This window comes from Hevea brasiliensis, chromosome 17, assembly GCF_030052815.1.
Source record: "Hevea brasiliensis isolate MT/VB/25A 57/8 chromosome 17, ASM3005281v1, whole genome shotgun sequence".
NCBI classification, from domain to species: Eukaryota; Viridiplantae; Streptophyta; class Magnoliopsida; order Malpighiales; family Euphorbiaceae; genus Hevea; species Hevea brasiliensis.
This window is the reverse complement of record NC_079509.1, coordinates 5,817,669-5,831,434: the sequence shown is the minus strand read 5'-3', so window position 1 is coordinate 5,831,434 and position 13,766 is coordinate 5,817,669. Positions and strand designations below refer to the sequence as shown.

Below are 13,766 nucleotides of genomic sequence, written 5' to 3'. Positions count from 1 at the left end.
TTGACTTAGAAGAGGTCTCTCACATGCCCATTACACCCACCTTCAAACTCTAATAATTTTGTTCTCCACTTAAAGATTAGAGATTAGATATGTTATAATGTTGAGTGGAAAAAAGAGGGCTATGGTAGTCATGAGGAAGAAACTATTTATTGGTTTGGAGTGCGTCAACAGTGAAGTCAAACAACCAAGGAGGCAAACCAAAGTATTTTTTTTAAAAAAAAAAAAAAAAAAAAAAAATTGGTGATGGGTCACACACAGAGAGGACCCTATCTTTTCTTTTCTTGCCCAATCTTGTGCTCAAGTATGTTTCAATTCTTTCATCATTCACTTGTGGAGCCACAGGTTCACCCTTTTTCACCTTTGTATTACATCATCATCTTGGATCTCTTCTCCCTTTGCTTTAAAACTTGTCAGTTTTATAATCTTGTTTGTTTTGCTGTGTTCCTAGTCCTTATCTTTAATGCTTATTGCTTGACAACATGCTTTCTTAATTTAGTCTTGTGATCCAAAAGGCTTATTTTGGTTCTGTTGGGTGCCTGCGTAATTAATTAATTAATTAAAAATTCGATTCTTTGCCTTGAGAGTTCATGTAATTACTTCCATTTACATAATTAGAAGTTAATTAATATATTATATTAGATTTTATAAAAACACTATAATTCATTTTTTTTTAATGGAATTTTCTTAAAAAATTCAGAACAATTATACCCAATAATTATTGTAACAAGGGTTATGAGCATTTTTCTCATAATAATTTGTGGATATTAATTTGTGGATCATGCACATTGACTTAAAAAATAAATATGAGTCCACACGCATGATTTCTTTTCTATCATGTTCTTGATTTACATAATTAACCTAATTAAGAACTAACTCATATCCAAATAAGAAGCCTATTATCATGATTAACAAAACCTTGTGCAAAAAAGCTGGATTAGTTAGGAATATAATTACGCGTTATCTAAGTAAAGGCAGCCAAGCTAATTAACCAAGCAAAAAGCAAGGCTTTAAAGCAGCAATTCACCAAAGCCTATTTAATTATTTATTAATATTCTCTCTAAACCAATTTAGAAAAAGATGAAAAGTGAAATAAGAACTGTGGAAAAGTTTTCCTTAGATCAAAAGCATTGCATCAAATTAATTTTTTAGTATCAAGTAGTTTTAATGTTTTACACTTGATCAATGAATGATTTTCACTTACGTAATAGCGTAAACAAAAATTTTGATTAGTGTCACACTGCATTAAACTGATGTAGCTAGACCCTAATAATGGAGCGTTAAAGGGTGGAACCCACATTGCAATATTTTTCTTTTTTTAAGATAAAAATTATGTTTCAAATCTAAATTACGTCTTTAATTTAACCCAACCCCATAGGAAGAGACTTATCACTGAGCTTGAGATAGCACCTAATGTGACACACTATTAAACAATCAACTGTCGACTTGCATCACACCCTTGAGAAGAAATAATATTTAATCATCATATTGATGTGGAGAATCGAATCGAAATAAGATAAGACCATCTCACTATGTTAATCACCAAGCTTGAAAGATTCATTTTTTCAAGGCCATATAACTTTAGGAGCTGATGTTTGGTATGTAAGGTTATTGTCTGAAACTACAAGGATGTAACCCTACTCATAACTCACCCTGTCTGCAATACATAAACCCCACTCCTCCCATGTTACCGATATCGACAATAGTTGCTTGTGGGTCATAAACCCTTGTGAGATATTAACTCTTGAGTGTTAATTCAATAGTGATGTTTACAGAACCTTTGAGAAGCAGCACCCAACCATGCCCACCCCTTATCAGTTACATATCTCAACTTGTTATATTAACTAGTTGTTGGGGTAAATATATGTGCATTAATTATATAACATGCACGTTTGACCTTGTTTAAATTAAGCTAATGATTTTTATCAGTTTGTTAATGAAATGATGAGAAATTTTAAACAAGTCAACTCTCTATAACTAATTTCATTATTAGAAACTCATAATTTAACAGTTTATTTGGGAGGAAATTTTTAAAGATAATCTACAAGTTTTTAAAGTATCACGTTTATTTAAAAGAAAATTTTTTTGGAATGTATATATATATAATTTATCTTTTATTATCTCATTTTACGGTACTTTAAAAAAAATTCATACACTTCATCCAAACACATTATAAAGTGTAAAGTACATTAATTTAATATGAAATTAATAATGGATCAAAATTATTAAGATATTCTTATTCTCATTTCAATTTTGAGAATGCTGCAAGCTAGCTAGCTAGTTCTCGAAATAAATGAGCAGAAGCTATCGCAATCAAACAATACACATGGCTCTTTAATTTTATCCTTCTTATTTCATAGGCTGCAAGTTTAGTTTAGTGCACCTATATCAGGAAAAGGGAATAGGTTTGTGGCAAGCCATGCCACAAGCTTACAATATAAGATGATGATTTGAGTGCTATCTATGGGTTTTAATTCTTTCTCTGCTCCAAGTATTGTGTGGTCTCTGTTGCCTAAACTTCAATAATTGGGAAGTTTTAGCTATGTGCCTATATGCCAACTTCAATCAAATTTATTGCTTTACTCACAGAAAATATATGAGCAGAGGAATCTAATTAAATGGTCCAAAATTTTTTCCACCACTTGGGATATTTGAGGCAGTTCATCATGATAATTTCATATAAATATATGAATCTCTTTTTGAATTGTAATAATTTTTTATTTAGGACCACCCCCCATGCTTTATTCAAATAAAAGTGACAAAGCTTCTTAGAACTATGGCAGCTTCTATATGCACATTTCAATTTCACAAAAAAAAAAAATCCTTACATGGCACAAAAATCATTGACATTTTTCTTTGCATGCTCATGGGAGGCAACTGCACCTTCCATTTCTTCACTTTTTCTATAATATACAATTTTTAATTTTCACAAAATCTCAGGTTATCAAAATTCTATCACTCCCATACTCATACACTAAATACATGCTAAAAAATATTATTAAATTAAGATTAATCAATAAATTTTAAATATTTAATCATTAAATTATACATGTGCAATCAATTTCTCACACAAAAATAATTTTTTGTAAGAATGGGGTTAAGATTTTATAATTAAATAATTGAGGTTGAGAATTAAAATAGAAAATAAAAAGAAAGCTGGATATTCTAACAAGAAAAAGGTGGGTTTGGCAAATAAAAGGAAAAGGCCGTTAGATATTGTTGCCTTTAGTGGAAAAGAACGGGGACAATACCGTCAAGGAAAAGTATACAGAGAGAGAATGATACGTGGCAACTTGTAATCACTTTTAATTTACTTATTATATTTTATAATTAATATATTTTATTATAAATAACCGTTCCATAATAATTTATTCAGCCACCATCATCATCATCACCATCAAAGATGTTGGAGTGCAGGGCCACGTTTGTCACGCGATATCGCACTAAAGTAAGAGCGCATTGCCAGGCACGTGCCATCGCAAAAACCACCATCCACAAAGAACATTCACAAAAATGCACTGCCACTTCTCTTCAATGGCTGTTATTGAAGGGTATGAAGGGGACAATTCAAATCTGGGACCCATTCCTCCTGCGTTCTGCCTCTTAAGCGGTTAAATAAAAAAAAATTTATTAAAAAAAAAATAAAGAGAACAAGTAATCTTCTACAGTCTTCTAATGGGTATTTCGGTACTTTAACATACGATTAAATGCGACGATCTGTTGTTCCCTCTATCCCTACGCGCCCTTTAGGACTTGGAAAACATGGCCTTAAACGTAGGTTGTCACTTTCAGCTTCGGAAATCAGAATTTGTGTTTCTCATAATCTTTCCCTAGCAATGATGTGGTGTCCGGCAGGCGCTGGAGTGGAAGCATGCGCAAAGCAAAGTCATACGTTCGAATATCAGTAATACCCTCGCGACGAAGACGACTACACGAGACGTACGCTTCTACTTTTTAATTTTTCTTAAAAAAAAAAAAGAAAATACAAGAAAAGAGAAATCCAGCGTGGTGTTCCTCTTTTTCCTGTGTTTCATTTACGATAATAATCATAATAATAATAATAATAATAATAATAATTTAATTAATCCAAATAATTTGATTGGAATTGTGCCACATATAACAATGGAAAAAAGATGTCGGATGGTGGTATGCGAAAATCCAGATTTATTTAAAAGAAAAGAAAAGCAATGAGAGGGATAATTGTGGTGGAAGGTTTGTCCTTACGCGAAGAAATGCTTTAATGGCAAATATTAATTATACAAAATTAAATGGTCATCATGGAAGAATTGTGAAGCTTTTGCACAAGTCAAACCCAGTGATTGCAGCTGCTAAAGCAAACCGCCAATTTCTCTGCCTTTTTTAATCCAAATTTAATGCTCAGATAATATTGTTTCTACTCTGTTAATGTAAGGGACATTTTCGGCAATTTCTCGATTTTCAAACACCCACCCGCGCCATTTTGTTAAAAACTTGTATGATAATACTGACTAGTTGAAAGAATTTGTTTAGTTAATTTAAAATTTTTATAATTAATATATATTAAACTTAATTTTAAATAAATTTTTAAATTTTTCTAATTAACGTATTCAAAATTATTTTTTATTAATAATTTTAATAATATTAAAGAGGGTGTCTGAAGTTTCACAATCCACTAATCATTTACTTTGTCGGAGGTGTTTTTATTTTTAAATTCTTTTAGCATATTTTTCAAATATTAATAAATTAAATGTATTGTAAATTCACATATTAAAATTTTAAGTCAGTCCTTGCAGATTTCTTCTCCTTTGTTTTCTTTTTCTTCAATTTTCATATGTTTTTGTGTACTGTAATTGATTTTTTTTAATATATTGTAATTAAATTTTAACACAAATATTCTTTTAATAATGACTTTATTGGAATTTTATTAAAATATGAATGCTGTGAGATGAATCGCAAGTACTATTTCACATCAATTTAAAAAAAATTAATAAAATAATAGTTATCAAATCTATCTACATATATAAACATTTTTAAAAAATGAATATGGACATGGCCAAAGGCTAGTTTGGACCAATTAAAATTGATGGTTTTAATTTAAATTTTGTAAGGATTAAAAGTTAAATTACATAATTCTTTTTAATTTTAATTTGGTTTTAATTTTATATATAATTTTTATAAGATTGAATAATTGAAATTTTAAAATTTTATTTTATTTAAAAAATAATTTTAACTGAAAATTAAATTGGTTAGTTTTGATTTGATTTAAAATAAAATTTAATTAATTCAGATTCCATTTATTTTATGAAAAATGATTTGTATATAAAAAATATTTTTCATAAAAATTATTTTTTAAAAAAATATTTTTCACAAAAATATTTTTTTGTTATTTAATTTAATGTTAAATTAATAATATTTATTTATTATATATATATAAGTATATTTATATTTTAATAAAATTTTTAAAAATTAAAAAACAAAAAATGATTTTTTTTTAAATGAAGATCATTTTTTAAAAATAACTTAATTTTATTTTAATCAGAAAAATATTTTTTGTTAACTAATTTTTCTAAATATTTTCAAATACAAATAATATTTTCTAAGAAAATATTTTCCCTTAAACAAACAGATCCCTAAATTTTAATCGGTCTCAATTTTAAATTAAGCCAACTTCCAAATTTAAAATACATTAACCAGGTCTAATGATTCATTAAAAAATAGACTATGTTTATTTTGATTAATCATTATAATGTTCCCATATCCCATTTTAAAATTTATAATTTTACAAAAATTTAATTTAATTAATTTTTAAATTTAAAATAAAAAAATTCAATTATTTTTTATTATTTTTAAAAAAATAAAAACAAATATGATTATAAAAAAATTTAATTTTTTACAAATAATTTATTTCCAACAAGATCATACGGATAGTGGTTCAAGCACTTACTCTGAAATTCGATTTAAGCCCAAAATGAGATTAAAATTGTGTTTAAACTGATTATCTCTCTTGATTTAAGCCTGATCATAATCAACGATTTAAATTAATGATTTGATTTAGTTTGAACTTTAAAAAAAAATTAAATGTTAAATTATCTCAACTCTAATTAAACCTAGATTAAAATTAAAATTAAAATCATCCTCAAATCAAAATTAAAATACCAAAATCAAACAGTGAGGAACCGACTCTTTACGGTTCAATTCGGGTCCGTCCCCTCTACGAATTGAAACCACCAACATCGTTTCAAAAACGGACACAACCGACTCTTAGGGAAGGTTTTGAGTTTTCACCTAAAAATCCGAAAAGGGGAGATACAGAGAAACAGAAAAATAGAAAAAAACATTTTATTTATTTTTCTTTTTAAAAAATAGTTTTAATAATAAGGTGGAAATAAATAAATAAATAAATAGAAATGACTTTCTTGGATCCTGGGAGGGGCCATTGTCGCTGTTACACATATTTTACTAATTTTTTAGCCAAGATAAAGGAAACAAGGAATGATGAAAAGTGGAAACAAAAGAGAGAAAAAGGAAATCCAAGAAAACAAAAAGTATTGGGGAGAGCCAGACAAAGGAAAAATACTGGTAAGTGAGAGAAATAAAGAAAGAAAGAAATTGCAAACAAAGGATATGGAAGCTCATGTAGATGAAGAGGGACTCACTGGGAGGAGGAAGGAGGGGATATTAGTAGTAGTTTCTCTCTCATTCTTTCATTGTTCGTACCCACCCACTGAAGCCAATAATCATCATCATGAAACACCCTCTCCGCCCAGCACTCTCAAAAAGTATCATCTCTCTCCATCAAAACCTTCCTTCCCTTAAATTTACATCCCTTAACATCACACATCCCTCAACCAGAATCCCAACTTCACCATAACCATGAAACCTCCTTTTCTTTTCTGTCTAACATTTTCCTTCTTCTACTTACTTCAAACATTTCTACTATTCCACTCTGCCACCGCTCTGCCTCTTCAACTCCGTGCTCTACTTTCCCTCAGATTATCCCTCCAAGACCCTCTTGACACCTTCCATGATTGGGATCCCACCCGACGACCATCTTCCAAGTCTAATTTCCGAGGCCCAGTTTGGTGTTCCTGGTCTGGCATCAAATGTGACCCTAGAACTACTCAGATCATAACGCTTGATCTCTCTTCCCGAAGTCTTTCTGGTGTGATTCCAGATGAGATCCGGCACTTAAACAGCTTAATCCATTTGAATTTGAGCTTAAATGCTTTTACGGGGCTGCTTCAACCAGTCATTTTTGAACTGACTCAGCTCAGGACTATTGATATCAGCCACAACAACTTCAATTCCACATTTCCACCTGGGATTTCCAAGCTCAAGTTCCTAAGAGTATTCCATGCATACAGCAACAATTTCACCGGTCCACTGCCAAAAGAGTTCAGCTCGCTTCGCTTCTTGGAGCGGCTCAACCTTACCGGAAGCTTTTTTCAAGGAGAGATTCCACCCGAATATGGCAGTTTTCTGAGATTGAAGTTTCTGGGCTTAGCTGGAAATTTGTTAGAAGGACCGGTGCCACCCCAATTAGGATCCTTGAGCCAGCTTGAGCGGATGGAGATTGGATACAATAACATGTTGACAGGGAGAGTACCTGAGGAATTTGCAATGTTGTCTAATCTCCGGTATCTGGATATCTCAGCATGTTCTCTGTCGGGTAATCTCACCCAAGAACTTGGAAATCTAACAAAACTCGAAATGCTGTTACTTTTTCAAAACCAGTTTACTGGTGAAATCCCTGTGAGTTTTACAAATTTAAAAGCTCTGAAGGTTCTTGATTTGTCTGATAATCAACTTACGGGTAAGATTCCAGCGGAATTGTCTTCTTTGAAAGAGCTAACCAGAGTGAGCTTGATGACAAATCAACTAATTGGCGAAATACCGGAAGGAATTGGTGAGCTGCCAAATCTTGAAGCTCTGTATCTCTGGAACAACTCGCTAACCGGAATTCTCCCGCAAAAACTCGGCTCAAACGGCAAGTTACAGTGGCTGGACGTGTGCTCCAACTCTCTAAGTGGTCCAATCCCACCAAATCTTTGTCAAGGAAACAAGCTATTAAAGCTCATACTCTTCTCCAACAAGTTTATTGGGAATCTCCCACAATCACTGGCAAACTGTACCTCTTTGACCAGGGTGCGAATTCAAGACAACCAACTAAACGGTTCAATCCCATATGGCTTCGGGCTCTTGCGGAATCTAACCTTCGTTGACCTAAGCAAGAACAACTTCACGGGTGAAATTCCTCACGATCTTGAGAATGCACCGCAGCTACAGTACTTAAACATCTCGGAGAACACTTTCCACAGCAAATTGCCAAGTAACCTATGGAGCGCACCCAATTTACAAATATTTTCGGCCAGTTCAAGCAAACTAACTGGAAAAATCCCTGACTTTAATGGGTGTAGCAACTTGTACAAGATTGAATTGCAAGATAATTCGTTCAATGGGGGCATTCCTCGGGATATTGGACACTGCGAGAAGCTTATTAACTTGAATTTGAGCCGCAATTCTCTCACCGGCATAATCCCATGGGAAATTTCAACGCTTCCAGTAATCACTGATGTCGACCTTTCTCATAACTTTCTCATGGGCTCAATCCCTTCAAATTTCGAGAACTGCACTGCTCTAGAGAACTTCAATGTTTCCTACAATCGCTTAACGGGACCAATTCCGGGCTCTGGTATATTTCCAAACTTGCATCCGTCGTCCTTTTCCGGTAACGGTGGGCTATGCGGCCGCGTTTTAGCCAAGCCTTGTGCGACAGACACGCTGTCAGTCGGCGAGGTCGAGGTCCACCAGCGGCAGCAACCGAAGAAGACCGCAGGAGCCATCGTGTGGATCATGGCGGCCGCGTTTGGCATTGGGCTATTCTTGCTGGTTGCTGGGACAAGGTGCTTCCACGCCAACTATAACCGCAAGTTCAGCGACGATCGCGAGATCGGACCATGGAAATTAACCGCCTTCCAGCGCTTGAATTTTACCGCTGACGATGTGCTGGAGTGCCTGTCCATGACCGATAAGATCATAGGAATGGGTTCAACTGGAACAGTGTACAAAGCCGAGATGCCAGGTGGCGAGATCATAGCTGTGAAGAAGCTGTGGGGCAAGCACAAGGAAAATATCCGACGGAGGAGAGGGGTTCTAGCCGAGGTGGATGTGCTGGGAAATGTGAGGCATAGGAATATAGTGAGATTGTTAGGGTGCTGCAGCAACAGGGAGTGCACGATGCTGCTGTACGAGTACATGCCAAATGGAAATTTAGAAGATCTATTGCATGGAAAAAATAAGGGAGAAAATCTAGTGGCTGACTGGTTTACAAGGTACAAGATTGCCTTAGGGGTAGCCCAGGGGATATGTTATCTTCACCACGACTGTGATCCGGTGATCGTACATCGCGATCTCAAGCCTAGTAATATTTTATTGGACGGTGAGATGGAAGCTAGAGTGGCAGATTTTGGTGTGGCCAAGTTAATACAAAGCGACGAATCCATGTCGGTAATTGCCGGATCTTATGGTTACATTGCTCCAGGTGAGCTGTGTTCTTGTTCTTTTTCTTTCTTACCATTATCACATCACAGGTTTACATCTTCCATTCGATGGTGCATACATTTTGTTTGTCTGTTCCTTTTGTCATATCCTGTTCTCTTCCTCGTCATTCAGAATGTTAATATATGTTTCTTTTACAATTCCTTTATACTGATTTGTGAAATTGGCAACATGATATGTGATAGGGAGGGCTGAAAGTATAAAATTGAATTTCTCTTTTGGTTTTTGGGAATTCTTCAATGTATCTGGTTTTGCTTTTCTCCCCTTTTAGTCCAAATCTTGGCTTGTTTTTGAAACAATAATCGTGGGGTTGGTCACGTTTTTTGTTCTTGGATACCTTTTCTTTGGTTCTATTTGTTTTACTTAATTCGTTTTGTTTGGGTGATCAAATCGACCACCATTTGTTAGTATAGTGATAGTGCGTCACCTGGAACTATCCAAACATTCTTTTTGATGGGTTATTTTCTTGGTTAAAATATGAAGACAACCCAACCATTGATTTCCCCTTTATCTTTGGTAAAGCAAGTTCCACATTTTGTTTTATTTTTTTTCGTTCCAAGGAATGGGCTAATACTACAGTTCAGTGCACGTCATTTCTACTTTTTGGCGCCGATAACTCTTCAACTCCTTTTGGTGCATGGCGCACTATTGGGCGCAATATAATAATATTATATTTAGATCATTTAATGGATTACAGTTTTCACATTATAATAATGCGTTTCAATTTTCATTTGAGTTTTGTGGGATCATTAATTAATGGTTGAATTGTTTCGCAGAATATGCTTATACCTTACAAGTAGATGAGAAGAGTGATATTTATAGCTATGGAGTGGTGTTAATGGAGATTATTAGCGGGAAAAGATCTGTTGATGCCGAGTTTGGGGATGGTAACAGCATTGTGGATTGGGTAAGGTCTAAGATCAAGATTAAGGATGGTTTCAATGACATTTTGGACAAGAATGCTGGGGCATCTATAGCATCTGTAAGGGAGGAAATGATGCAAATGCTTAGAATTGCACTGCTCTGCACTAGCCGGAATCCAGCAGACCGACCCTCAATGAGGGATGTTGTGTTGATGCTCCAAGAAGCCAAGCCCAAGAGAAAATTGCCTGGATGTGTAGTTAGCGGTGGGGTTGGGGGTGGTGATAACTTAGTTTCAGCTGGTGGTGCTGTTGCGCAAAAGCCTGCTGTGGAATGTTAATATGATTAATTTTACTTTACTGGCTTCATTTTTTTTTTTAAATATTTCTTTTATGTTTTTTTTCAAATGTTGGGGGATTGGTATAGGAGAAGTGATTTTTCTTACTTTATTTCTAATGAAAATATCAAGTGTTCTTGTTCTAATTTCTTTTGTGTTAAATTGGGATTAAATTTTGTTATTGCACATAAATTGGAGGTTAAGTTATTTTATAGCATGGAATATAAAATGGTGAGTGGGCCAAAAGTGGGAAGATTTGTAATCATGAAAAGAAAATACCTTCTTAGACCGAAATTGCCGTAACGGGTGGCATTAGCAAAACACTATACACAAAGAAGACACAGTTTTGTGCCCGTTTAAGAAATATTTAGAATTACGGTTAAAATTAATATTGAGAAAATTATTTTTTTATATATATTAATTAGAAAATATTAAAAAATAATTGATAATTAAATTTAATAAATTTTAATGATAAGGATATTAAAATAGTAAATTATTTTTTTTTAATTTTTTTTTCAACTACATTTAAAATAATATTTAAAAAAAATAATTTTATACCTTCAAACGCAATACAAAATAGGGCATTAGTCTATAATCCAAATCAACACTTCAACAGATATTGTCCTTGTTTTTGGATATCATAAAAAAAAAAGAAAGAAAAGATACTCTTATAACAAGTTCTATATATGTGTTTTTATTCTTTTAATATAATATATTGTCAAATTATTAAGTGCATTCGGTATATGTATGTCTTTACTAATAAAACAGTGGGTTCTATTTTTTTATTTTTATTATATATTTATTTTTATATAAATATATGATGTATTATTTTTTAATGCACTTAATATATTATATAATTTAACATTATATATATATATATATATATGGGTTTTGAACATTAGAACTGAAACTGCAAGCAAAACACCCCACGTTTTTTCAAAATTTCAAGTTGGATTCAATTCTAATATTAAAATCATTCAGGTGTTAAGGTTAGGGTCCTAAAATATTATTAAATCTTTAACTTTTTTTTTTTTTGTTTTTTAATTAAACGCACATGTATTGAAATAGTAGAAAATCAAAGCTCATGCGAAGGAAATATATGACAAAATTAAGATTTTATTTGAAACGGGCAAACACGTGGTTAAGACACAAAGGCAATGTAAATGTGCATAATATGAAGTTTAGAGACGACTCAAATACCATATCAAAAAATAAAATCTAACATCATAATTCAAGTGTTATATATATATATATATATATATCCGTAAGAGGTGCCAAGCGTTTCAGGAGTGAAATATTAATCTCATTGATCATAGCATAGGCACTACAAGGTAATGCGGCATTAAACAAAGTTTCAAAAGTAAATTTCAGTGATTTGTTTTGCCATTTTAAAAGGAGAAGTTGAGCTTGAGCAAGGCCGCTCCTTTCTAGGGCAGAACCAGATACTTTAACTAGCCCCCGCGTTTTCTGATATAAACGATCAATTGATAGGCCCATGAATGAAACAACCCAATAATATTTAGTTAAAATAATCCAAGGATTCCCTTTGCAATGTAAGCCCTGAGCCTGACCTGATTCCTCCAGATTGGACTTGTGGTTGGCTCGCAGGGTGGCCCTAAAACATCATGGGCCCATTGAGCCTGCGCTTAGGGACCCATGGCAAGTGGCAACATTCCTTGCCGGACTTAGGCTGTGGCTAACCCATCTTCCAGTTGATTCTTTTACCAAACTGGTTTGTGATTCACTTGCTTACCAAACGCCTCTCTCCTGTGCCTGAAAAGGAAGATTCATGGATTTTACCAAAATGTTTATTATTGCTTTGTTAGTAAACTAATTAAATTTCTTGTTATTTAATAAATTAATTACCAAGATATGTCATAATATGCAATTTAATTTTTATATTTTTAACATTTAATAGTTGCATTCTTAAGATTTTCTTCTATTAATAAATTAATTCATCTAAAATATTCCCGTCATCCATTTCTTATCTGTAATTTAAGATTTTTAAATAATAATTAAGAAAATAATTAAATTACTTAAATTATAATAAAATTCTTCTTAATTAAATTAAATTACATTTTATTTTATTTAATTAAGAAAGGCAAAGAGAAAGAGAAGTGATAAGATGAATTATATAAAATTATAAAAATAATTAATGCACTTTAATCTTATCAAAATGACAGATAGTTTATACAAAATAAATTTTAAAAAGTGAAAAATGAAAATAAATAGAGTGAATAATTCAAATTTTCTTGACTAATAAAAAAATGCCATTCTACTTAAAATTTGAAAATCCAATCCTGCAATACAAGCATTGCATTAATGACTGGTTTTTAAATTGAAATTTTTCAAAGAATAAAATAGAAATTTTTAAAAGAATGTAAAGATTTAGATATTTTACATTTATTGTATTTAGTAATAAATTAAAGGATTCATATAATTAATTTTAATTAATTTAAAATTAACTTAACAATTGTTGTAACAATGAATTAAAGCCAAGTTAAAAAAAAATTAAAAAAAAAAGGCGCATTGAACATTATTTTGCCTATATTACGCTTGTGGCTTAATTGCTCGCCATAATAAGTGTTAATTACGGGTTAATTAGCAGAACAAAGCGAAGCAATGCAATTTATACGGTGAAATTATTACTTTTTATATGTTGTTCACTTTAAATCATTACCAATGTGATAAAAATATTATTATTTTATATTATTGTTGTGATATGATTATAAAAATAAAAATATTAAAGTTTTTTGTTTTTTTATTAATTATAATTAATTTTATATATTTATTTCATTTATAGCATGTTAATAAATTTTGACTTAACTTAGTAAATAATAATTATTTCATTACTTAACACGATTATCAAAAATAAATATCTATATTTGTTACTACAATAAAAAATAATTTTTTTCCTCTTCGTCTTTTTTTTGAAGTTTATTTATGAAAATAGATAAATTATTTATTTATTTATTTAAAATTAAAAATATCCTACTATCCATTTCTTTTTTTTCTTAAATTTCTTCCTTTCTCT

At 31.9% G+C, this 13,766-nt stretch overlaps 1 protein-coding gene across 1 annotated transcript; it reads left to right on the top strand.

Annotated features, from left to right (window-relative positions):
• Nucleotides 1-6,476: 6,476 nt before the first annotated feature.
• LOC110662476 (leucine-rich repeat receptor-like protein kinase TDR) lies at nucleotides 6,477-10,878 on the top strand. Its single transcript, XM_021821442.2, has 2 exons — nucleotides 6,477-9,517; nucleotides 10,311-10,878. The coding sequence occupies exons 1-2, from the start codon at nucleotides 6,850-6,852 to the stop codon at nucleotides 10,733-10,735; spliced, it is 3,093 nt and encodes a 1,030-aa protein (XP_021677134.2). The 5' UTR covers nucleotides 6,477-6,849; the 3' UTR covers nucleotides 10,736-10,878.
• Nucleotides 10,879-13,766: the final 2,888 nt, after the last annotated feature.